Source organism: Acartia tonsa, chromosome 6, assembly GCF_053477335.1.
Source record: "Acartia tonsa isolate MP-2025a chromosome 6, ASM5347733v1, whole genome shotgun sequence".
Taxonomy (NCBI): Eukaryota; Metazoa; Arthropoda; class Copepoda; order Calanoida; family Acartiidae; genus Acartia; species Acartia tonsa.
In genome coordinates this window covers 23,925,023-23,950,115 of record NC_137265.1, presented here as the reverse complement: position 1 = coordinate 23,950,115, position 25,093 = coordinate 23,925,023, and the positions used below count along the sequence as shown (strand labels likewise).

The 25,093-nt window shown below is 31.0% G+C and overlaps 1 protein-coding gene across 1 annotated transcript in view; it reads right to left on the bottom strand.

Annotated features, from left to right (window-relative positions):
• Positions 1 to 10,942, bottom strand: part of LOC145323024 (uncharacterized) — a 29,456-nt gene extending 18,514 nt beyond the window's left edge. The window contains exon 1 of the mRNA XM_080165410.1: positions 10,640 to 10,942. Coding sequence (XP_080021536.1) covers positions 10,640 to 10,740 — 101 coding nt within the window. The 5' untranslated portion in view covers positions 10,741 to 10,942. The remainder of the gene's footprint in view (positions 1 to 10,639) is intronic.
• Between the last annotated feature and the right edge of the window lie 14,151 nt (positions 10,943 to 25,093).

Sequence of the window (25,093 nt, the reverse complement as noted above, 5' to 3'; positions counted from 1 at the left end):
ATTTTTTAGATATGACAATATGCTGAAGTTATGGTACACCAAGTGTTTCATTTAATGTCAACATTAATGCATTAACATAAACATAATTATTATACTTATAAGATTATATAGACTAGATGTAAGATAGATAGTAAAATAGTAATATTTCCTAAAGCAAAGACGACTTTTGTTTACAACATCTTAAAATAATTCAATTTATTCATTTCCATGGCTTTGAAATCGATTAATAACAGCGGGATTAGAAACGGTTCTCAGCCATACTGAAAAATCATGTTTAGCATCGTATTTTAGACAATTTTTAACGAATATCAAAATAAAAATCATAAAATCAATACCAGGGCCTTCAACCCCTTTTATGCCAACAGAACTGGTTTCCTTGTACGATGCGATAAATGACTATTCCAAAATCTCTATTTTTTCTTTATTTAACCATAAAAGATATTGTCACTGAATATTTTATATTAAAAAGGAAAATCAATATTCTTTTTTTTTATTTACCCTTTTTTTATTTAATCAATAAAAATACAAATTTGGTTTATTGTTTATTCCTATAATAAAATACAATATTTGTAATATAAATAGATCCACAAGAACCATTATTTCCACAATTGGCGTAAAATTCACAATGATTTATGAAAATGAACAGTTAATTAAGTCAGTTTCTATGACAAACAGACAGCCAGAAATGGATGTAGAAAATACGTGAATATTATGCAGGGGAAAAATTGTCTTCAATTTAGGTTACAAACATGGAATTCATTTAATGGCCAGTTAGTTCATCCAGTAGGAGGGGAGGGGATGCGTTAAAAGTAGTGAAAGGTGTGAAATCTTAGGCCGCGACGTGTTTTACTTCATTATAGAACATGAAAATCTGGAGTAAGATCCAAATAATAATATATCCATTCAGCCATATATGTCCCATTTATAGAGTAGCTGCGTTACTAAAGAATAAAAATATAGGTAGAAGATTATTATTATTACTAATGTTTACCTTACCATTGTAAAGTAATGTATAAAGAGTAAAGATCCATTAGTAACCAAGAGGAGGGAGAGGGAGCGGACAATGGCAAGTAAATCTCAAATGTCTTTACAAAAAATCCCCTTCTGTAGATTACAATTAGTGGTTGAAACGTTTGGATACACAACTTATTAAACCAACCAATCAAAATCCATTTAGAATCCCCAAAGTTGTTAAGCCAACAAATAAGAAAACGTTGTTGTAAAACTTTGGGGACTTGTGTAATAAACAGCCCATTGCCCTCTCTCTCTCTCTGAAATAACATACACAAAATAATTGGGAAGTTTAATTATTTTCCATTAACCTCTCCCTAATTCCCTGTTAGGTAACATTAGTAACATATTTATGTCAATACAGTAAAAGGCATATCTGTATATACATTAGTTATTGTAGGAGGTAGGTAGTGAAAATCTTTTTAGTAGCGAAGCTACTCTATAATTCACTTTGTCCGTCCGTCAGTCAGTCAGTCAGTCAGTCCGTCAGTCCGTCAGTCCGTCAGTCCGTAACGCTATGGGGGAAATGGGATTTACTCAGCTCCTATAAAAGATAGAATTCTGAAATTTTTTGACAACATTCCCATCATTAAGGAGCACAATTGACTATAAAACATCATTGGCGGTCGGACCGATTTTTAGCAGGTTTTAGGCTATTTTTATATTTTTCACATTTTTCTCCATATCTTCAGTGTTTATGGTCCGATTTTCAAAATTTTTTCAGTTACAGACATCAAAATTAAATTTCCAGTCGTTTAAAGAAACAACCATGATGGCCAGACTGCCATTTTAGCAGGTTTTAGGCTATTTTTATATTTTTCACATTTTCCTCCATATCTTCAGTGTTTATGGTCCGATTTTCAAAATTTTTTCAGTTATAGATATCAAAATTTAATTCCCGTCTTTTAAAGAAAACAACCATGACGACCAGACTACCTTTTAGCAGGTTTTAGGCTGTTTTTTTATATTCTTAACATTTTTCTCCATATCTTCAGTGTTTATAGTCCGATTTTCAAATTTTTTCAGTTATAGATATCAAAATTAAATTTCCCGTCTTTTAAAGAAAATAACTATGATGGCCAGACTGCCTTTTTGGCAGGTTTTAGGCTATTTTTATATATTTAACACTTTTCTCCATATCTTCAGTGTATATGGTCTGATTTTCTAAATTTTTTAAGTTAAGGATATAAAAATTAATTTTTTGTCGTTTTAAGAAAACAACCATGGCGGCCAGACTGCCTTATATCAGGTTTTTGGCTATTTTATATGTTTTACATATTTCCCTATATCTTTGTTTATTTTGATCCAATTTTCAAACTTTTTTGGGATATCAGTATCAAAATAATTTTTCTCATTGTTATGAACATCTTTAACATAATTTACTTTGACCATCGTCATCATACAAAATAAAACAAGGTTTCATATTTTATCTAATAAATCTATTCTTGATTTTAGTAGAAACCTTTTAAATCTACTTGTACGTATTCCCATCTACGATTTTTTGTGCTTCGCTACTTATGGATGTTGTCATCCTTGTTTTCAGTAAGCTTCGAAACCGATTAATACCCTCTGGATTACAACCAGTCATACTGAAAAAGCATGTATAGCATGTCCCTCGGGTCTAACAAACTTTTTAATTTTATTTTTTTTCATTTAAATATGCGCGGAAAGATGTTTATAATACGTTGCGATAAATAACTATTTTAGCTTATTCTAAATTTTGTATTTTTGTTTCAAGGGACAAAGCTTTTCTTCAGTGGCGTGCGAACCGAAGGGGGCATTTGGGGCAATCGCCCCCCCCTAGCGACCAAAACGCCCCCCCCTGCCCCCCCCTAGCCACCGCCCCCCCTGCCCCCCCCTAAATGTTGAAAAATGCCCCATTTTGCCCCCCCCTGGTCAACAAAAATGCCCCTTTTTGCCCCTTCCCTACAAAAAGCAAAATTATCCCAGTTTCCAAAAAAAAGATCAAGAAATACTCAAAAAAAAATTTTTGCGCTTCGCGCCAAACAGACAGTTACTTTTCATTTAACCTTACCAAATTTTTTAATTAGTGTAGAAATACTCAAAAAAAAAAATTTTTGCGCTTCGCGCCAAACAGACAGTTACTATTCATTTAACCTTAACAAATTTTTTAATTAGTGTACAAATTAGGTTATAATCTTTTTTCACTGAACATAACAAACTAGGTAATAGGAAGTATTTTATTTTGTATAATATAAACTTTTTATCAAAGAAATTTTGTACATCCCCAATGATGATTACACTTATATAGATTACAATTAGTGGATGAAATGTATGGAAACTCGACTTAATTAACCAACCAATCAAAATTCCATTAAAGTCCCCAAAGTTGTTGAGCCAACGAATAAGAAAATTTTATATGAAATATTGGGGACTAGTGTAATAAATAGCCCAAAAACCCCTCCCTCCCTGCATATTTAAAGAAAAAATTTGCGCTTCGCGCCCTTCCAAATGGTTTCTGCTTTTTATTTCATTGTATATTTTGTTTTTATTTCTATAAAGCAACAAATATTTAATTAAAAAGTTATTTTATATAAAAAAGAAACAGCGTTGATATTTATCTAAGCCTTTTTCTCAACACTGTATGTCTGTCTAAATGAATAACTATATATGATGTCATATTATTTTCAGGATAAGTTTATCATTTTTTTTGTGTACATACCCTTTCAAAAAGACATGTTTTTTTATGGCAATTTTCATTAAAAACCCTTAAAACTAACTACACTCTATATTCCTAACTTGATAAAATACGCCACTCTTGTTGTCTTTAATCGATTTTAGTTCAAAGGGGGAGTAAATATTTTTAGGTGCGCTTCATGCACTTCCCTTATAAATCATTGGAAACACCACTTAATCAAAAATTAACAGAGTTTTAAAGTGCCATTTAAAGAGGGTAGGATATGTTGATATAACTTTTTAGCTTCTCTATAATTCACTATGGCTGTCAGTACGAAATGCTAAGGGGGAAATGTGATTTTTTCAACTGAAATTAAAGATAGAAGGCTAAAACTTAATGTTAACATTCCCATCATTATGGAGTATAATTAACTATTAAAAATTCATGGAGGTCGGACGTCGAACTTTTGGCTTTTTTGTATCTTTTAAATTTTGGGTATAGTCCCTTTTGTGACATTGCCTCTTAAGGTGCATTTCGTCGTATTTTCACAGCAGCTTTTCACCTATTTATAGCTCCTGCGGGGCCAATTGCCTAAGCCTGCGGGGAAATCACCTGACCCAACTTAACCTAGAATAACCTATTAAAAGCTACTATGAAAATACGACGAAATGCCCTTTAAGAGGCATTGCCACAAAAGAAACTATACCCCAAAGTTTTCCATATTTCTAAGAGATTTTTATATCTGTAGATGAAAGGAGAAGTAATTTTCTTTATATCTTTGGTTTTTATGGAACGATAAATTTTTTTGTGGATTATAAGATTAAAAAAAAATTTCTTGCTGTTTCGAGCATCCAGTATGTAATTTACTTTGACTGTCATCACACAACATACAGAAAAAAGGATTTGTGACTTTTTCTATCTAAAATATATATTGATTTCAACAGATGCTCTTTAAATCTTGTCTGTATTCTTATTAATGATTTTTTTGTGCTTTGCTACTTATAGATGTTGTCATCCTTGTTTAAAATCAGTTTTACATAATAGGTAAATTTTAAGTAAATTATTTCCAAAATGAGTGTTTTTATCTCCCCCCAAAAAAAAATTTTTAATGGGGTTATTCATCCTTCCTGTTGAGATTTTATAACATCCCCTTCCACCCATAAAAAAATGTTTTGTGGTGGGGGGGGGGGGGAAGGTAAATTATCTTCTGTACTTTTTTTTCGAAGATGCTTTCTAGCTCCCTTCCCTTCGGTCATTGCAGGGTGGGGAGAAGGGATGGGGGAGAAGAGATGGGGGATATAAATGGGAAATAGGGATGGGGGAAGGGATGGGGAAGAAGGGATAAGGACTAGAAGGCCCATAGTCAAATAATCCCACCCCTTAAAACGCCCTTATTTAAAGTTAGTATATATAATCAAAATGCCCCCCCCTAAAGCAAAGTGCCCCCCCGGGGCACTTTGCTTTAGGGGGGGGCAAAATTTTACAAAATCTTCAAAATGCCCCCCCCTAGACAAAGTGCTTCGCACGCCACTGCTTTTCTTTAACTATAATAACTCTGTATTAATACTCAAGGAGGGCCGGGATTTTGAACTGAAAATTTCATTTGTACCCCAAGTTCTATAATTAAGTTATCTTATTCTCAAAAACGTTTTGTCCACATATTATCAATTTTTTATATTAGGTGGATGTTTGGGAGAAGATTCATGTATCTAACCAAGTAAGTTATTTTGTGTCTAAGTATTCATTAATGCTACGCACAATGGTTTGAAATAAATTTTATTTGGACAAAAAAATCAGCGAATTTTGTTACTACTCTGTAACTAAGGTATGTTCGCGTGTCACTCCGTCAAAATGGATGCGTAATTGTGTTTTTATAAATCCCAGTATAACAATTTTCTGGGTTTTTTTTTAATCTAAAATATTATTTTTTCTGGGTTACTTGAAGAAAATTGCATTTATTTAATTGGTAAATTTGTAGACGTCCAAGGGCAAGGTGGGGGAAATGGATGTTTACTCCCTCAAACTTTGAAACCACTTATTTTACTCCCCTCAAAATTTAAACATTATATGAAATTAACCCCTCAAACCTTTGAAACTTCACATTTACCCTCTTAAAAAAAGTATTTTTTTTAAACATTTTTTAAAAATATTTTCTTGTTGTTAATTCTATTTATGTTCATCTGTGGGTCTCTGTTCATTTAACAAAGTTTATATTAAGTTTAATTGGTGGAGGAATTTCAAGGAATGAAACAATAGAATAAGAGAGCATTATTCTCCGAGAGAGAGGGGACAATGGCATAGGCGTCCAAGGGGGGGGGTAATGGGCCATTTGGCACCCCCAAACGATTTTGGGGGTGCCGTAGGCACCCCCAAAATTTTGTGAACAATACCCCCCCCCAAAAAAAATTACCCCTACCTTGGGGGTGCCGTAGGCACCCCCAACGATTATGGGGGGGGTATTTACCCCCCCCAAACCATTTTGGGGGGGTAAATACTCCCCCCAAAATAGAAAATCTTTAACAAAAAAAATTTTTGCGCGCTTCGCGCGCATTTTTAATACTAAATTTTTTATAAAATTTAAATTACCCCCCCAAAAATTTTACCCCGGGGGTAAATTTTGGGGGGGGTAAACAAATTTTACCCCTGCCAACAGATTTCAGGGGGGGTAATTACCCCCCCCAAGCAAATTTTACCCCCGGGGTAAAAATTTTGGGGGGGGTAAAAAAAATTCGCGGCGCGCTTCGCGCGCCATTTTACCCCCCCAAAACCAAATTACCCCCCCCTTAAAAAATTTTTACCCCCCCCAAAATAAAAAGCTTGGACGCCCCTGGACAATGGCATGTTTATTACACTAGTCCCTAAAGTATTATTATATTAACGTTTTCCTATTCGTTGGCTTAACAAATTTGGGGAATTTTATTACATTTTGATTGGTTAGTTAATAAAGTTGAGTGTTCGAACGCTTCAACCACCAATTTTAATCCATCATAAGTGTTAATTTGTACATTATCTTTGAGGATATACTTCAAATTTTCTGCAATGGTCTTATCCCTTTAAATCCCTGATTATTCTGTTTTAGTAGCAAATAGTAACTAGGATAGCAACAAAGCAAGTTAATTTATATTTTCTTTAATTTGGTTTACGTCAATAAAAAAATCTTTCTACCAAAGAAGTTTTATTGTAAGTAGAAAAGTTAAATGGTGAAAATTAGATTGTGTCAATGCAAACTAGAATTGCACAATTCATCTTATTCCACTTATCTGCCCTTTTGGATCTACTGCAGTTCACGGTAAAATATTGCTGGTAAGCAATATTTCCAAAAATCTATGAATTTTAAAGGCTGCTAGCTGCCAAACGGCTGAACGTACAGATCATACCTGCACACCATTTTAAGCGGCATAAGAAGGCCTACAAATAATCTGGAATAGCCTAGATCCAATTATGCACATGGAAAGCTTCATTGATTTATGTCTATTCCAGATTATTTGTAGGCCTTCTTATGCCGCTTAAAACAGTGTGCAGGCATGATCTGTACGTTCAGCCGTTTGGCAGCTAGCAGCCTTTAAAATGCAAAGATTTTTGGAAATATTGTTTACCAGCAATATTTTACCGTGAACTGCAGTAGATCCGCCCTTTTTAAATCAGAAATTTTTTCAATAATTTTTTTTCCATTCAATATTCAATAGCTTTTCAGTTACTGTGCCAAAGTATTGTTTTAGATTTATAAAGTTCTTAATTAAAGTAATAATAAAAATTATTGGCTTAGCTTTCACTAACAAGTCCTTTAATTAATGTAATTTAACTTTTTATCTACATACCAATTACAAGAAACATTTTATGGATAAGATTCTTTTTATTTAAGTGAAAATTAATTGTAAGAAGAATTTTAAGTTATGAAACAATAGAATAAAAGAGTATTATTCTCTCTAAAGATCACAGCAAAAACTGTCTTTTGTATTTTGTTTCTAGAGTTAAGAATCAGGGAACTAAAGGGATAAGATATTGGCCGATAATTTGATATACTCCCTGACAATGATACGCAAAATTACCCTCCTGTAGATTACAATTAATGGTTGAATAGGTTGCACACTAAACTTAATGAACTAACCAATCAAAATTCAATTAATAGTCCCCAAAGTTGTTAAGTCAATGAATAAGAAAACAACAAGAGTTGCGTTATCTCTTTCCCTTGATGGATAAGAAATCAAAAGATATGATTTTTGGGACACTCAGTGTATTTATACTTTGTTTACAGAAAGTTACACAATGTAACTTGTATGCTTAATAATATGTAATACATAAAAATATATTCTATACAGTGGTATAATATCAACTTTATCGTATGGTAAACAATGCATCTTTGTATAAAATATGCTTAATAATATGTAATACATACAAATATATTCTATACAGTGGTATAATATCAACTTTATCGTATGGTAAACAATGCATCTTTGTATAAAATATGCTTAATAATATGTAATACATACAAATATATTCTATACAGTGGTATAATATCAACTTTATCGTATGGTAAACAATGCATCTTTGTATAAAATATGCTTAATAATATGTAATACATACAAATATATTCTATACAGTGGTATAATATCAACTTTATCGTATGGTAAACAATGTAAATTTGTATGAAATATGCTTAATAATATGTAATACATACAAATATATTCTGTAGAGTGGTATAATATCAACTTTATCGTATGGTAAACAATATATGTAGTTTGATTTATTCTATATTTCAACATTTCTCATAATTTATTAGACCAAAAATCATCAACCAATAAAAAGGGGCAGCGGTCTAAGTATAATAATTTTGGCCGTACAATAAATATATATTATACATCGTAACATACATATTTACTGCATACATCCTGTGAGAGATATATAATCTGAATACAAACTGTTCTGTAACTTTACTTTCTATCAATATCTATTAAAATTTTCTTGAAAAAAATACGTTTTAATACCAGGCAATTTAAAAAGATAATTTATTGTTTTTATCAGGTTAGTGTTTATAGACTCTTAAGCTGTTATTGTTATCAACATGAAAAACACTATATCCTTATTTAAAAGTAACAGGATCTGTGTGTGTGTTTGTCTGTACCGAAGTATCTCGCCAACTATTGAACTGATATGATTTTCCTTTACAATTAGCTTCTCCTAGGTCCTTGAAAGGAATATAACAATTCTTTTTTTTTTGGGGGGGGGGGGGAGACCACCACTCTCCTAAGAGAAAACACCCCAGAAGAAGATCGATTTAAATCCCCCTCCCCAATACTAGGGGCGTAGCCGCTAGTATTGGTTAAAGGTTGGAAGTAGAGTATTTTCCTTATACTAAATATCCTCCCACCTCCTCCCCCCCCCCCCCCCCCCAACTCCTAATCAAACATAAATATATTATGAATAAGGAAAAAAACTATAATCTTATACGTAGCAATCTGTATCTGTTTAATCTGATGTCGAATTCTTGGCTTTTGATGGGGTTGGTGCTTTCTTCCTTTTGAGAGATTTCTTCGCAAATAGATTAAAACCTCTTATATCAAACATTGATATAAGTCAGATAATGCCAAAAGTTATACAATTTTGCTTGAAAATAAAAATGTTTGATCCAATTTAGAAAATCCAATGTATAATATGTAAAGCACTTTACTTAATTATACCAATACATACAATACAGTGGGGAATTTATTTGAAATGCTGATTACTTAATCGCTATTTCTACTTTTCTTGTTTTCATAGGTTCAATTGGTGAGTGATAAAAATCATGTTTTAATAGAGATATTTACTAATAAATTTAATTTCGATTATTAATATAAAATTATTCATTTAAGGCCTTTATTAATACACATACTACAATTATAATTATAACATTTTACTAGAAATAAACAAAGATGACAACATTCATAAGCAGCGCAGCACAAATAACTTGGATGGAATTATGGGCAAAGCGAGCTCAAGAGCAGATGTTAAGTGGTAATTAATCAAAAATACATTTTTGATGTTTTAATTTTTATATTTCTGTATTATGACTGACAGACTAACGGACAAAGTAAATAATATTCAGAGCTGGATCTTTAAATCATTTGGTGGTTGGCCGGATAGGGTTGCGCCAGATAGGGTTGCGCCAGATGTGGTCCAGGTTAGAGCAATGCTCATTGATATAGAGAATCTCAATAAAAAATCATTAATCTTTAAAAACAGCCGAGAAAATCATATTATTCTTTGTGTAATAGACGGACAGACAGCAAAGTAAATAATAACTACTTAAAGTTAAGAATCTACTTAAGCTCCTCACTAAATCCATAAAATATGTATGGGTGGAAACAAGTAGAGTAGAGTAAGGTAAATTTGTTTTTCTATTGTTATATTAGACAAAGAATTATTTATTACAGATATAATCAGGCATTCATGTTATCAATCCATTATCTTGCATTCATTAACATATCACAGGGAGGGATATGACAATGGATTTTCATTTAATCTTCCCCCATAGGTTTGTTTTATTGCTTGTTAGATTAGAAGGTTACTGAGGCACTAAAAAGCTGGGCTAAGTTTAAAAATCAGCTGAAAGACTGATCCTGACCCAAATAAGACAATCCCTTTTTTTCCAAAAAAAAATTCAAAGTATCCAAATTGGTTTAAATTTGAGGCTTAGTCGCGGCTGACGCGTGACTGCCGAGCCCAGCTAAAAGATTTTAAGAACAATAATAACTTTAAGGTTTAAAATAACTCCTTTGTCAGTCTCTGTAAATACTGTACACTTTAATATGTATGCTACTTTAATATTAATTCTATCCCAGTCCTCGTCCCCATTTTTGTTCTATTTTAGGGTGGTGTCGAAATTAAGCACAAGTGGCACAAGTTTCGGCCAGCCTAATGCATTCCCTTAAATACTTTTAGTATACTTTTACTAGGGTCATGACTTACAGACAAATAATAATATAGAGAAGCTACTCTTTACTTAAAGCTTACCTTAAGACTAACATATCTTCTGGTTGCAAGGTTTGTAAACTGTAAAACGCCGGATTGGCAAAATTCATTTGAAAGTCCTCAAAACACGTCATGTTTAACATTTTTAACTTTTTTATGTATATTAATCTTCTATTTGAAATATTAAGTAAAGCAACTGTTCATGTTATTTTAACTTATAAGATAAAAATAACTCGTTTTCACTGTTTAAAATTGTCGATTAACAAATATTCTATTTTTTTCTTTATAAAATCCAATTTCACAGTTCAGTGTCGGAAGTTCATTTTTTTCTGTTCGCAGAAATCTGAAAAACCAATAAAGTATTGAAATAACAATTTTCAATCTTTTACATTTTACATTTTTTATTATTAAAATATCCTTCCTTTTAGTTTTCTGAGCATTATTATAACAGTTTTGTCCCTCTACATTTTGAGTTGACTATTATCTTGCAAAATAGTCTGAAACCTGCTTAGAAACTGTAAAAAACTTTTCCGAAAGAAAAATACAAACTGTTAAAGAGTTAGTGAGGTCTTTAGAGGCATAAAAAGGTTATAATCCTTACGGAGAAAAACTATTTGGTTCAATTTCCTTTATAGTTAAAAAATAACAGTTTTTTATTGGACATGTTTTTTTATAGGCAATTATCCTTGCATGCTATTGTACAATTAGATGCTAAAAACGTTTTATTTTAACCAGCAAAACCTCCTAATATATAAATGAATATATTTCTTAAATATTTTGTACATTAAAATGTGAAAAGCTCAAGATCTTTTTGCTTTAAAACTGTTGAACATTAGCATTTGAAATTGTTGTAGCTATCGTTCATAATATGTTTAGCAGTCCAGCCGTATAATTTATGAAATTGACTTTAGTGTACATACGAAACAAAAAATATCTTGAATATTGCTATTTAAATTCTAGGATAAGACACATTGCTTAAATCAGTGAAAGGGGGATAATATTACAGAATTCAATGCGTAATTGGTTGATTGGTCATTATCTTGATTCTTTCTCAAGATTTAAATATCATAGGCTAACTGTATCTAGTCAAATGCTCTGTTCAAGTCTAAAATACACAAATTAACATATTATAAAAATATATCTAACTAAAAATGCATATTATTATGTTAAATCATTTTAAAACCGAGAGTCAAGGGAATAGAATCATAGAAAAACATCCTGACAAACTTCTCCTTAAATACACCGACAAGAAATCAAACATTTTTCTTCAAGTCGAAATATGGTACTTTTTAGATGGGTATTGCAACTAAATTGATAGCACAGGCGAGAGAGATAAAAAAAATACAGGAAAATTATGATAAAAATTTATCTTCTTAACTTAAATCAGATAATTTTTTTGTTTCAATACATTAATTCGTTGTTCTGTGGGCACAGTATTTGACTTTCCTTAACTGAAAGAGTTAAATGAGGTTGTCTGTTTTAGCAAATCTAATTATTTGCACCGACAAACACAAAGACAGACACACAAACAGACAGTTACACACAAACTAATAGACATACATATGCAAAAAAAAACTTGACAACATATTAAAGATGCTATCCAATATTTGAAAGTAGTAGGATTTCTATAAATATGTTACCTAAAATCTCCTGAACGGCAGAACCGATTGCTGCACAATCTTAAGGTAAACTTAATATTTGTATTAGTGGTATTTGGTTTAGGGGTTTTTTAACACCTTTAAAGTTTGAGCCCAAGAAAAAAAGACTAGCTACAAAAATTGAATCATTATCAAATTATACTTATACTAGCTGCTTCGCCCCTAGCCTCTAGGGGCTTTGCCCCATGAGGTAGTTTTTAAAAAAATAAAAATAAAAAAATTTCGGGTGCCCCGAACTATACTCCCTCCCTCCCCCCCGATTTTTTTTGAGGGGTGGGAAATTTAATTTTTTGGGGGTTGGGGGTAAAAATAAGAAAATAGCTTAAAACCACCACAGGACCAATAGGTATATACCCTGAAGAGTAAAATCCGATCGGTTCAGTGGTTACCAAGATCTTAAGCTTCAGACGGACAGACATCAAGCTACTTTGTATTATAGATAGAAATACATTTCCTCATTTCATTGTCGTTTTTGATGAATAAATTTCCATGTAGTGGAAGCTGCAATATTTATATTAATTAATATATAAAGATTCAAATTAGTTAAAAGGCCTTAATAAAACTTTAACACCTCTTAAATAGGTTCTAAGCAACCATATTGGCGAATTCTCTATTTAAGGGTAGAATGTTTCAGATTGAAAAAGACAATAGCAAAGTTTGAAAGTTTCTGGGAAGCTAATGCAGATATGCAGTCACGTCCGCAAGGGGTCTAAAGGGATAAGACAATGGCTAATAAATTGATGTACATCCCCTCTGATGTTACAAAAGACTACTCCTTCTGTAGATTAAAATAAATGGTTGAAACTTTTGAACACTCAACTTAATAAAACAACCAATCCAAATTCTCAAAGTCCACAAAGTTGTTAAGTCAACTTATAAGAAAAAGTTATTATACAACTTTAGGGACTAGTGTAATAAACAGCCCATTATCCCCTCTCTCTCTGCAGATGCATAGACATAGAAGAGTTGCTTAATGATTATAGGTACGAAATAGGTAAGTAAAATTTTGTGCTTTTGGAATAATATGAAGTTAATATAATTTTAAAATGTCATTCTTGCGCGGAAATGAGGGCTCACCGCTAATGCAAAACAGTTTACAATTTCCTATTAATACCATAAACGATTGATGATATCGCCCCATTATTTTCAAACCTTGTTTAATCTTACAATTTTAGAAATATAAACTTTTCAGCTTTTTGTCACTTAATTTTGATATGCTGTATTTCAAATATTATTTTAATCTACCGAGTTTATTTTTTCAAAATAACAACTAATACATTTTAATTGAAGTAAAGATAATAGAGGGGGTTATTTGAATAAGATAGGATGTTATCAAATATTGTATCGGAAAATCTGCCTGAAAACTAGCGCATTTTTTGCAATAAAACTAAGCTCCACTTTTAGTGCTTATGCCAAGGCCTTGGCAGCCGCCACATAAAGCTGCACTTTGTAAAATCTGCAGCTTTAGCCGCTAAAAAAGAAGCTAAAAGTCATAAGTTTAACAAATCTCAGCGGAACCGAATATTTAGCAACCTCATTAAAGTCAACCCTTTTTTGAAACGACAGTTGTAAAATGAAAGAGTGGGTGCCGAGCCTTGCATGTTCCTGCTCTCCCTTACTATTTATTGGTAGTTTAAATTTAAGCTATTTGTTAGGCAATGCCTATTAAGCAGAGTTACAGCTATGTTAATTATCTCAAACAATAACTTAATTATAGTAATAATTTTCTTTTCTCTTTTCTTTTCTTTAAAGAAAACTTTTTTAAAGAATAAAGTTCGGTCCTTTATGTTTATGTTAAAATAGCCCAATAAAAGTTGGGTATAATCATAAAAGCATAGTAACTTATGTATGTTTATCGCATTGATTATATACAGTTTTCAGAATATTAAATGATTAATTTCTGGTTTTATTACAGAGGAAGTTAATCGGATTTGAAGCCTTATTGAACTTTTTGTAACATTTTTGTAGCATAATATTTTTTTAATCCCACTAACTTGTTTGTTATCCATGATGTAATGAAGATTAATTGTTTTTAAAATAGTAATTATTTGTCCAGAAGTATCTTAAATTATGTACACCCAGAAGTACCTGTATATTATGTACAGTTTATAAACAGGCCTAAACATCTGGGATGTTAATAGTCAAGGATTATTCATTAAAAGTCACAAAAACCCAAGGTAGGGGAAGATGACATTGGACTGCATATTTCACTGGTTTCATTGAGTACCTTTATTTTAATTTGATAAGTTGGTTACAAGCTGGTAGTGTTTAAAGTTTTCAACGAATGAAAACGTTATTATTAAACTTTGTAAACTTTGAGGACTATTAGCCGAATGTCCCCTCCCTCCCGTACTTTAAGTATAGACTACAGGTGTGACCTGATATGTTGAAAAATTATTGTTCATATTAGTCCTAATAGGCGAATACAAGGGAAACTTTGTTAGGGAATAAAATCATTTAGAAAATATAATTAGTCGGTCAAGTTCAGGGGAAAGGGATATTTAAACGTTCATTTGTGTTTAAGTCATACAAGAGACATTAAAATAACTGTCTTCTATCATTCTATTAAAAACGAATAAACATATCAGGAATTGCCTAGCCCATAAACAGGCAACATTTATTACCATACAAAGTTTGTGCAATCAAAGTGTCTGTAAATCCTATAAGTGATGGGTCAATGGTTCACTGAATATCCAAGTTCCAAAACAAACAGCAAGTCACAATCATATAATTATAGCCTATGATGCAAAACTACTTACCACTAGATCCCTGTCCTGACTAATTGAGTTTTACTATCTAATTTCTTTAATTTAAATGTAGGTTAGTTAAGACAGTTAAGGTTAACAATAATATAGCTTCTATATATTTCATATTTCTCAATTAGAAGCGCAGATTAAAAACTTTTTCTAAATGCTAGTTATTTTTAAGATACCTTACTGACAATAAACAGTATATTTAGAGGCTCATTTTTTCATAGCTTTTTTGCGCTATAATCATGATTTGTTTTTTAGATGAAATTGAAACATTAGCTTTTTGGTCAACATACACTTTAAGTTTTGTAGTTCTGGAAAATTCTATGTATTCCTCATAAAATATCCTAAACCATGTCTAGAATCAAGATTTTAAGTTACAGACAAACACCCTGGCAACTTTTTATTGAGATAGAATTAAAAAGACAAAAGGCAGGGAGGGTGGGGACATTGGGCTGTTTATTACACTAGTCCCCAAAGTTTTTTGATAACGTTTTCTTATTTTTTGGCTTATTCACTTTGGTTGGTTTATTAAGTTGAGTGTTCAAACGGTTTAACCAATAATTCTTATCTTTAGAAGGGGTAATTTTGTGTAACATTATTTGAGATGTATGTATATCAATTTAACGGCCAAGGTCTTATCCCTTTAGATCCCTGAGAAAAGGTGTAACCCTGTGGGAGAAAATAAAAATAAATATATTTGTGTTTGTGACATTAATAGTTCTGTTGTTTCAAATAACAACAAGTCGGGGAGGGAAGGGACAATGGCGTTGAAAAATTAATTCAATTCTCAATTATCATGATTTTTATTTATACAAAGCAGGTCAAATATTTTTTAAACATTTGGGTGGGGGGTTAGTTTTTTTTCGATTTTCTTGGAAAATGGTGTTACCCTCTTCAAAAATAGGTTTAAAAATAGATCTATAGTATAGATGTATATACAGATAATTACCTCCCTTCCTTTTTAATGACCTTATTCGTCTGCTACCAAATTATTTCCTTCTACTTGGCTGTGTTAATACACACCACACCATTGGTTTATTTTCAATGACCCAATTGAAAGACGGCACAAGAACAGTGCAATGGGGAGATATAGATAAATTTAACCCTTTCCCTCTCTAGTGTTTTACTCTAATGTTTTAAAAACCCCTTCCCCGGATCAATGACAACCTACATTGAAAAGGAGAACAATATCGGTTTAGCGAGATCCTTCGGGTACATAACACAGGCAGACTCACATATATCCTGTTACTTATATATAAGGATAAGAATTGGGGTAAATTATGATTTATTTTACATTGTCCCATCCCTTTTATTCCTGGCAACATTTATATTTTATGTTAACTCTCAGGTCTTAGGGTCATAAGACTTTTTAATGCAGCATTTATTTATGTGTAGCATCTCTATAATTCATTTTGTAGTCTATTTTTATAAATAATGATATAGGAACAAATATGTTTTATGTTTAGGTTATTTTTTATTTTCTTCCTATTATCTAATAAATCAGAGAGGGAGGGGACAATGGAATGTTTATTACACTAGTCCCCAAAGTTTTTAAAAAGTTTTCCTATTCGTTAGCTTTAAAACTTTGGGCACTTTAGTAAATTATTATTGGTTGCTTCTTTAAGTTAAGCGTTCAAACGATTCAACCACTAATTTTAATCTACGGAAAGGGCACTTTTGAGTAACATCATTAGAGATGTACATCAATTTATCGGCCATTGTCTTATACCTTTAGATGCCTGCTAATAAACACACAATTTCTATGTATATGAAATCTAAAATATCTTTTTTTAATTCTTTGATAACTGATGGACAAAGTTATCCTTGTTTTTAAAAGTCTTTAAGCAGCATTAAACTCTTTTTATGACCCTCTTTCTTTTATTGTTTTTTATATGTAGTTTCAACTATTTTATTGAAGGAGTTATTTTCTAAATTTATATATGAATTTGTCTCATCAATCAACGAATAGTTAGTTTTAAGGAGATTTTGCTATATCACAATTTGAATTAAAGTCTTGAATATAACTCTGGTTATAATTTATTTATTTGTCATTTTGATTTTGTAGATCCTTTCATATTTTAAACTTTTTATCCCATTTTTAAATAAATCCACTGTATATTGAAATGAAGACTAAATTAATATACTAAATAAAATCAATGGGTTTGTTTAAAATTAAATTAAACTAGAATTACAATGTTCATAAAAGCAAAGCTCATAGGCTTCAAACAAATATTAAAATATTCAGATTATACATTAAGCTTGTTAGTGATAAAATGATTTTTCTATTATTTTTTGTCCCTTAAGATTTCGCCACACAATTTAGGAAATTATCAGAAGGTTTTGGAATAATTTAGAGCTTTATTTCAGTCTTGGGATGGTTTCAGGCTATTTTAAAGTCAGCACCTTTATATTTAGATGCTCTATATGATAGGGGTGCAGCCTTTAGTACTTGAAAAGCAATAGACAAAAATTTCCTAACGTAGTTACACGAACATAACCTAATTATAGAAAAGCTTTACCATTTAAAATTCCCACTCTCTCAGTCTCCAATTTAATTCAAATGTATGATGAGAAGGGGAGATATATTTAATCAGACGCCAGTCCTTAAAAAAGACTAAATAGTTTTAAGTAATCGTTAAAGAATTCTTTAAACGATAGCGTATTACGTAAAGTGTTAAGCTTTTTTGTCTAAAGCTTAAGATTTTAAAAACTACTCAAATAAATCAATTCTTCTTTTTAGGAAACCTTCACATAGGTCACAGGGTGATTTTAGGCTATATTTTTTAGATTTAATTCATGGGATGATTTCGGTATATTTTTTTGCCCCCTTCATATCTCATTGATTTTAGATACCTTATAAGCAAGGGTCGCAGTCACTAATATTTTACTATCCGTGGAGTCCGTTTTAGAATACCACAAATAATTATTATACAACTTTGGTGGCGGTTTGACAAAACCGCTGAATCTTTTTTTAAGTATTGGTCCCCAAATGTGAAAAGAGAGAAATCAAATTAAAAGTGCCAATGAAATGAATATAATATTCCAAGGATCTAAAGGGATAAGACAATGGCTGATAAATTGATGTACATTCACTATTATGATACAAAAAAATACCCTTCTGTAGATTCAAATTAGTGGTTGAAATGTTTGACACTTAACATAATGAACCAAACAATCAAAATTCAATAAAAGTCTCCAAAGTTGTTATTATAAAACTTTGGGGACTAGTATAATAAAAAGCCTAATATACCCTCCCTCTCTAATAATATTCCCTAAAACGGGGGATAAAAACCTAACGAAAAATTAAGCTGCCTCCTATTTTTTCTCTTGTTAAAAATTATCAAAAGCTGAAGTAATGATATTATCAGTATGGATTATTATTTATAGGATTGTATAGTAATGATTATTATTGGTTTTATTATCAACTTAAATATGAGATAATTTAGCTTTTGTTGGGCCATTTGTCAATAATATGTCATCTACGGACCCATTTATTTAATTCATTTTAATATTTTACTCTTTTTTCGTTTACATTTTCCAAATTAAACTCTACAACTTTTTTCCGAGTTCAATTTTGCCAAGTACATCTGTCAAACTGTTTGAAAGTATAAAATGTTCTTAAGCATATCCAGGGAGGGAGGAGACACTGGTTTGTAAATTATTCTGGTACCCAAAGTTGTATAAGTATGCTCTCTAATTCATTGACATAAAAACGTTGAATACGTTTGTAAAATATAGATAAATGGCTTAAACTAGCTGTGTCAAAACTATCTTATCCCTTAAGATCCCTAAAAATATCCCGCTGGAAAATTGACTTAAATATTGAAATATTTAATCAGATAATGTAATGCATATTCAATTACCCAAGGGAAAGATTTTCAAATTTTTTTTCATAGATTTATTTTCCATAAAAGTGTCTTATTCTTTTCTAGTATGGCATCAAAACCGTTTAATATCCACTGGATCAGAACCGGTTCTCAGCCATACTGAAAAATCACGTATAGCATCGTATTACAGATAATTTTCCAAGAACATTGCAATAAAAATCATGAAATTTATACCAGTTTTGTTAACCCAGGCCTTTGGCATCTTTCGAACTAACAAAAATGGTTTTAATCTTATAATCTTTCATTTTAATATCCGCGGAAAGTTGACTAAGATACGATGCGATAAATAACTATTAAATTATTATGCTTAAATTTTAATATAGTATTAACAATCTGATATTTTAGAACCGTTTTATATAACAAAGAAACTTTGGAAGGTAATGTCAATAAAACCCTAAGTTTGACATTTTTATGTTAAAAGCTTCATTACTTTAATTTTCTAAGTATCAAAAGACATTTGTATAATTTCTTATATTCTCAAAGTAATGTATTGATATAATAACAGCAGAATAGTTTAACATAGAACTTTGAGGACTTTAATAAATTTTGAATTTAAAAGTTAAGTGTTAAAGAGATGAACATTAATTTATATTTAATTGTCTTATCCCTTTAGATCCCTGGCTAAGAGTATAATCTAGTTATTTATCAGATACTGTAGTAGAAATATTGACAGATATGTCAAGAATATTCCTAAACACATAACAAAGAAATATTCTTACTCTTTCTCTCTCTATCTCTCTCACTTTCTATCTCTCTCTCTCTTTCTCACACACACACTCTCTCTCATTCTCTTTATTGATTTTTAGAAGAAATACTTGTTTGTTGGTAAAGGGGTTTGTACCCCCCTCAAACTTTGAAACCGTTCATTTTACCCACCAAAATTAAAAAATATATTAGATTAATCACCACCAACCCCCACACCCTCCAAATCTTTGAACCACTCATTTTACCCCCTCAAAAAAATTATAAATGTATTTTACACCCCAAACTTTGAAAACCCCTTACCTTGACACCCCCCCCCCCCCTGAAAATAAATCTTTGACGTCCTTGAACGAGCTATATATTATTACTTTTATCCTTGTTTACTGAGCATGCCTGAAAGTACACTATAAATTGAATCAAAAGCACTTAGCAGTGAAAATATAATAAAAAAAAATTTAAAATCTTACATTTTTTTTTTTAAATGCCCAATCATCTATAAATATTGATTTTAGATTAAGATACTTATCCTTCTAATACTAGATTTATGTTATACATTATTCAGCATAAAATTATGTATAATGTATTTATGTGGTGTGCATTCACTTCTGCATATTAATCCAGGGATCAAAATGTAAGACAATGGCCATTAAATGGATGTACATTGTACATTCCCAATGATGATAAATAAAATCATCCCTTCTGCAGATTACATTTAATTGTTGAAACGTTTGAACACTAAAATTAATAAACCTACCAATCAAACTTAAAAGTTAAAAGTTCCCAAAGTTGTAAAGCCAACGTATAAGAAAACATTATATAAGATATTGGGGACTAGTTTGATTAAAAAGGCCATAGTCCTCTCTCTCTGGGATTTTGTGCTGTTGTAATAATATACGTGTCTGATGCTTTGATAATATGAAACATGTGCGAGATTGTATACCCATAGATTTATGTCTCTCGTTATATAATAATGGAGGAAAGAAAGTGTTGTAGAATAATGTATGGTTGCTCCATCCCTTCCATATGATTTTGTTGTCTTTTTACTTTACTTACCATTTAAATAGTTTTATATTGTTATAAAAACGTTATTATAAAATAGCAGATTAACATGAAATACAGTTGTTACCCAAAATAAAGATTTAAATTGGTTCAGTAATTACTGAGATCTTTAGCTTCAGACAAAAACCCTTGCTAAAACCCATTATAGGATAATGATTATTCTTGCTAGAATTTGAAGGTAATATAGTATTCTCTAGAAGAAATACTTCTGTCTGAAGGAAATAACTACAAAGTAATAAACTAATCAAATCATAAAGTAATGTCTGCCAAAACTGGTTTTATTCCAAAATTGGGTCATTTCTCGTAGCACAGCTACTCTTTAACTAAGAATTTTCCGTAGATATTACGTCACTTCAATGGATCTTCAGAATAAGACAATGGACGATAAATTAATGTTCATTCTTAACAGATAAACAATATTATCCCTTTTTTATAAGATAAATTGGACACAGAAGAATTTATCAAAATAAGTAACAAAAGTCTTGATAGTTGATAAGCCAACGAATGAGAAATTGTAATATTAAAAAGCCAAAGACTGTTATAATTTACCATCAAATGTCCCCTCCCTCCATGTTTACGTTAAAGTAAGTTAACAAAATGATATATTTTCCATGTTATTTGTAATATGTTGAAAATGAAAATGGCTTTAAAACAAATGTCATATTCAGCGATTTATTTACAAAAGTGTTCTTTTTTTTTGAATAGATTGCCATTATTGAGCAGGAGCGATTTACATGGGTCATTTAACTTAACCAAAAAATATATATTGATATTTAATAATTTGATGTAGTTTGACTAAAGCAAAGCATTTGATCAATGCTCTGAAATAAAATAAAATAGTTAGGTGTTGAAAATTTAAATGTACAGGAATGAAAACAGTCTCCTAGGCTGTTCTATAGTTTCCACTCAAAATAGTTGGTTAAAAACAGCAATGAGACAATTAATATTAATCTTAACTTTTCCAGTATGGTTCCGAATTCGATTAATTTCCGCTGGAAAAAAACAGGTTATTAACCATTCTAAAAAATATTTATCGTTTAGTATTGTAGATAATTTCCACTAAAATTAAATTAAGAATTTCAAAAAATAATCAATGCTTTTCTGGACCTGCATTCGGCCCCTCGGGGCCATCAAAACTGGAATCATCAGCAGAAAACAGTCTATAATACGATGTTATGAATAGCTATTCTAGGAGCAGCTTATTGTGCCTACTAAAAATTACTTCATACAGTAAAAATGACCAATGATAGGCCAGTATACATTTTACCTTTGGTCAACTAAAATGTATACTAGCCTATCATTGGTCATTCGTATTGTATGAGTAAAAAAAATTTAGTAGGCACTATAAGCCGCTTCGCTGGTTTTAATTCTAAGGTTAATTTATGTTTTTGACATTAAGGGGAAAATGATAGCCCACCGCCTCCTACGCACAATTACAATTGAAAGTATTCAAAACAAGAGAAAAGAATGCCTGGAACTTGAAAACATCATTAAAAAGGCACAAAATTTTATCAAGAACAGACTTTTAAAATGATTTTCTTTTAGACCCCTAACAACAATGAGAACTGTCACCTATCCTTTTTATGTAAAGTAGTATGTTTTTTTTGTCTCTAGCTTTGTTTTTAAATACTGAACTGATTTATTGAAGCTTCACATAGGTCCCAGGATAGTTTTAGGCTATTTTATTATTAGAATTAAGCCTTAATATGGCCCCTTCTTACCCCAATGAATACAGAGCCCAGAGATGCTAGGGGCACAGCAGCTAGTATCTTTATAGAGAACATAAAAATTATGCATTTGTTATACCTATATGCATCTATCTATTATTTTATCTTTGATAGGTATACATATCTACTTGCTTGGTTAATCTATCTAATATAAACCCTCAAACCGACAACTTACAAGGGAACCGTATACTACAACTTTTTAACCTATAAACCCTATCTTAACCTAAGTAAAGCAAAAAGTCATTTCATATTATTGAGATAATTTAAAATGAATATTTTTATGATATTTTGGCTTACATTTTCATGTTAGAAGTTCTAGCTGAACTCAATTTAAAATTCCCTTAGTTTTAGAGATAGTGAAAAAGTAATATTGACGTTTGACACAGTAAAAAAGATTAATTATTTTTATTGGTGTCATTTCACTGTCATTAGTTCAAAATCAGAGGTCGGTTATTTAAAACTTTTAAAATTACAAATTGACGAAAAGAGCAGGGGAATCAATAAATTTTTTTTTAAATTTTGCTAATGATATAATAACATTTTTTCATGCGTTTTTAAAGTTTAAAGTTCTTAAAAAAGAAATGTATTTATAGTTCTCTGATTCTAAACTTATATGTAAATTAAACAAAAAATAGTGTTATTAGGTATTAAAGAAACTATTGTCACTATTAAATCAAATGTGTCATGATCAACATCAAGTATTAAAATCAAAAGTGGAGAGCTTTAGCTTTGACCATAAGTACCCCCCCCCCCCCCCTCCATGGTTATAACTTTTTTAAGTCCCACTATTAAGCTTTGCCCTTTAAAGTCCCAAAATGAATTAGCTCTGTGGGACTCTTCTAACCAGTTTTTAACATAGCTTAAATAAGCTTAAAAATACAAGTTTTTTTCATAAATTTTTTGTTCGAGGTAGCCGGAATTGATATATTATTATGGATTTTGCACCAGATTTTCTTATACTCTAGTTAAAGGATGCTCGCAACTGGCTAAAATAACCCCTTTTCCCCATCCCCCATCCTCATACTTGATGAATGAACTGACCGATAAATAAGGTCCATATTACTAAGCTAAATTGAAGACAAATTTTCCTCTATCAATACATCCACTTGTATTCCTATATCCATTATATCCAGTTTTCCTTTAGATGAAATTCCTTCTTTATGGCATGCTTATTTTATCCAATAATTTAGTTGGCACAATATTCTTACTCTCTTACTTTTCTTATCTTTGATTGATCGGTAGGTAGAAGGCCTTTTTTGCTGGATATTTGATGCATTTTTAGGGGGAAAGAGTTAAAAAAAAATACAGATTTTTTACCCAATGAGGGCCAACAGTCGCCATAAAACTATTTTTAAAAATTCGAACCTGTAGCTCATATATTACCTGTAACCCCTATTAACTTAAGACAAATTTTTTTAAAGGTTTATGTATAATTTCAACAATGCTTTGTATATGAGATATTTTTATCGATATGTTCGACTGAAAATGTACTATTAGAAGTGTAAATTTACCATTTATTTAGTGGTGTTGTAAAATTGTCACTATGAGCCTAGTTTTATATAGGAAAGACTGGCAGCGTTTATAAAACTAGTTAATAGTTATCTTTCGCATCGTATTATAATTAAACAGGTTTCCACGGATAAAAAAAATGAAATTTCAGACGTGCCAACAAAACTGGTATTAATTCTATGATTTTTTGTTTTACCATTCGAGGAAAATTGTCTATATTACGATACGATTTTCAGCATCAGAACAGGTACTTATTCAGCAGATATTTATTGGTTTCGAAGCCATACTGGAAAGTATATTTCAGTATTACCGAGAACCGGTTTTAATCCAGCGGATATTAATCGGTTTCGAAGCCATTCTGGAAAATATATTACATCAACTCAAAATATATCTTAAAAGACAAAGAAAAGGAACAAATTTGAATTTTAAATCTTTTTCTTACCATAAAGAAAATCCTTTATGTTTTCAGTTTATATTGTTGAATTTAGTTCATTTGCTCACAAAGAAGATGTAATGAAAACAAGGATGACAACATACATAAAATTAGCTCAAAAGTCTAATAAAATAAAAATTAATTTTAATTGGTTGTCTCATTAAGTTGAGTGTTTAGACGTTTCAAGCACTAAGCTCAATATTTAGAAGGGGTCAATTTTTGTATCATCATTAGGGATGGGGATGAACATCAATTTATCGGCCATTGTCATATCCCTTTAGATCCCGATCGGCTATTATAACATGCCCATATATGTATAAAAACCTCGCTTTTGAACTGAGAAGATGAAATGAAAAGTAGGTATAAGATTACACGGTTTACAAAACCAAATTATCTTAACAAACAAACAAGAGAATTTCTTTATATTCTAAAACCTAATTTTATATAATTTGTAAAATTTGAATCTATTTTATTACTGTTTTTTTTATATCTCCTTTTTAAGTATTTAAGCTCTAAATTAAACACTATAAAGTTCTTTTATCACAAATTTAAAAATTTCTGAAATTTTTTTAAAAGCACATTTATGCTCCGAGAGCCTAAAAATCTCAAGCGAAACTGAATGATAATTTGGACGGAGAAAAAGAGAGAGAGTTCACACTTAAAAGGTGGGGGGGGGGGGCATTAAAGGCGAAAAGGGAAAATATAGAAGTGAGAAAAGAGCATGCATTGAGAGGCGGTAAAATAATGGGGGAGAGGGAGGGAGGAGGC